We start from the raw sequence: 1,959 nt of genomic DNA, 5'->3' as shown, positions 1-1,959 counted from the left end.
TAGTTGGTCCTTGGAAAAGGTCTTTACTCACATTCTCTCACCAGGTTGTAAAATGAGTACCGGCCTTTTAATAGCGCTGTCTCTGTCGGAAAAAAAAAATTGCAATATCGACTAACAGGCGTCATGTCTCGTTCTACATGTTAAATGTTGCTGTTGGTTAGGGACCCCTTGTAAAGAGTTTTGAGCACATAAAGTGGATATTGCGCTATATAAAAGCTCAAGCTTTTTCTTTTGTTATTTTTTTTTGTATCTCAAATCCTTAAGACATGAAAAATTGAGTGTGAAACAGTGCCACTAAGAGCAAGATACAAAAATACAAGTAAAAAAAAAATACATCCGAAAAAAAATCAATCTTCCCTAGTCGAGGAAGATACATCCCCTTCTGCCCCTATGTCAACACCCCAATGAAACAGTATACACACCACTTGCTTGAATGTCAACCTCTTGAAGACCTGAGATGCACATTCCTCCCACCAAATTCCAAGCATCAGTAACACACTTTATGGTCACTGGAACAACTACAAAAGACGTCTAACTTCTACGTCATGGCACAAGACCGAAGGGCTAGAGCTCAGGTGGTCGCTGGTTCGGATAAGTAAGTAAGTAAGTAAGTCGAGGAGGACTGATTGTTTGGGATTTTTCTTTTTTTTGTATTTTTCTTTCTTGTTCTTCTGTGTGGCACTGTTTCATACAAAATTTTTCATATCTTACCTTACACCAGTGCCTGCTCCCTAACCTAATAGCATTCAGTAGTCTGATGTCACGCCGCCCGGCAATGGCGGCCATCTTGGTTCTAAACAAAGAAAATCCATTACTTTTTATTCTTCATGCTGGCTAGAACTTTTCATATGCCTTGTGATCAGAATGTGTAAAAGTCAAAACATGATAAAATTTTGGGGTTTTTTTTCCTCTGGATACGCTTTTATGCTCGCCGGAGAAATATTTCATAAGGGCGTCCGCCATTGTTCTGATAGTTTAGAGCCAGTGTTACTAAGTTACCACGCGTCACTAGGAAGGAAGTGACGTTACGACTGTTGAAGAGTATTTCTCAATGCGATCTCTAAAGTGCTTCTTGGCAAACAGCTTTAAAAATCAAAATTTTTGTCACTTTGTTTAGTTCAGTTTTACCTACCCAGACTTCTAATTTTGTGAAAGACGACATGTCCATGATACAGATACGTTCCTTGGCAGCCCAGTATTCTTCCTGCACACATCTCATCCAGCTGGGCTTGGAATACGACCACATGTTGTTGGAATCAAAGTCAATGTCATCTGTGAACAAATCAAAATGAAGTCTATTATTAAATAGTGATAGCTAGAGAGTGAATTCAAAAATAGCTCGTTGATAAAATATAACAAAGTAGCATATTTTATTCCAAACTAACGCACTCCTAGATGATGTGGTAGTGGCATAGTTAAGATTCATCTTAACTACGCCACTACCACATTATTTCATTCATCTGTGGTGTTTCATTCATCCTGTTTTGTTGATAAAGGGGAAACCCGAAACATTCATTTGATCTGTTTTCGTAATTAAATTGAATCTTACATTCAACTTCACGTTATTATTTATCACACTACTAACACACCAAGTTCCTCAATCACTGCTGGGTGGATAGTGAGGACAAAAAAAAATAAAATTCACTGCACCTGAGATTTATACCGCCTCCTACAAAAAAATTAATATAACATTGTAAAAAAAAACAAACTAAAAACTAAAAATAAAAACCCAGAACATTTCGGGCTCAACACCCTTTCTCAGGAATGACGGAAACAGTTAAAATGGTAGTACTTCATGTTAAATCTTGAAAAGCTCTCAGCATATCAGTATTCTCAGTGAGAGTATTGTATATCAATAACAATGATGGAGATAATGGTAATGATAATTAGTCTAATTGAAAAGAAAAAAAAAAATAGGACAAGACCTTCTAGATTTCTAAAGTACATGGCTCTTTCATA

General features: G+C 36.9%; 1 protein-coding gene across 1 annotated transcript in view; it reads right to left on the bottom strand.

Annotated features, from left to right (window-relative positions):
• Positions 1-1,132: 1,132 nt before the first annotated feature.
• Positions 1,133-1,959, bottom strand: part of LOC144961178 (pyruvate dehydrogenase phosphatase regulatory subunit, mitochondrial-like) — a gene marked incomplete at its 3' end in the record, with an annotated part of 2,191 nt that continues 1,364 nt past the window's right edge. The window contains exons 2-3 of the mRNA XM_078894467.1: positions 1,926-1,959; positions 1,133-1,272 (exon numbers count right to left, since the gene is read on the bottom strand). The exon at positions 1,926-1,959 is cut by the window's right edge and continues 119 nt beyond it. Coding sequence (XP_078750593.1) covers positions 1,133-1,272; positions 1,926-1,959 — 174 coding nt within the window. The remainder of the gene's footprint in view (positions 1,273-1,925) is intronic.

Source organism: Berghia stephanieae, unplaced genomic scaffold (assembly GCF_034508935.2).
Source record: "Berghia stephanieae isolate SIO BIC M18660-M18661 unplaced genomic scaffold, UCSD_Bste_1.3 scaffold1650, whole genome shotgun sequence".
Lineage (NCBI taxonomy): Eukaryota > Metazoa > Mollusca > Gastropoda > Nudibranchia > Aeolidiidae > Berghia > Berghia stephanieae.
This window is presented reverse-complemented; position numbering and strand designations above follow the sequence as displayed.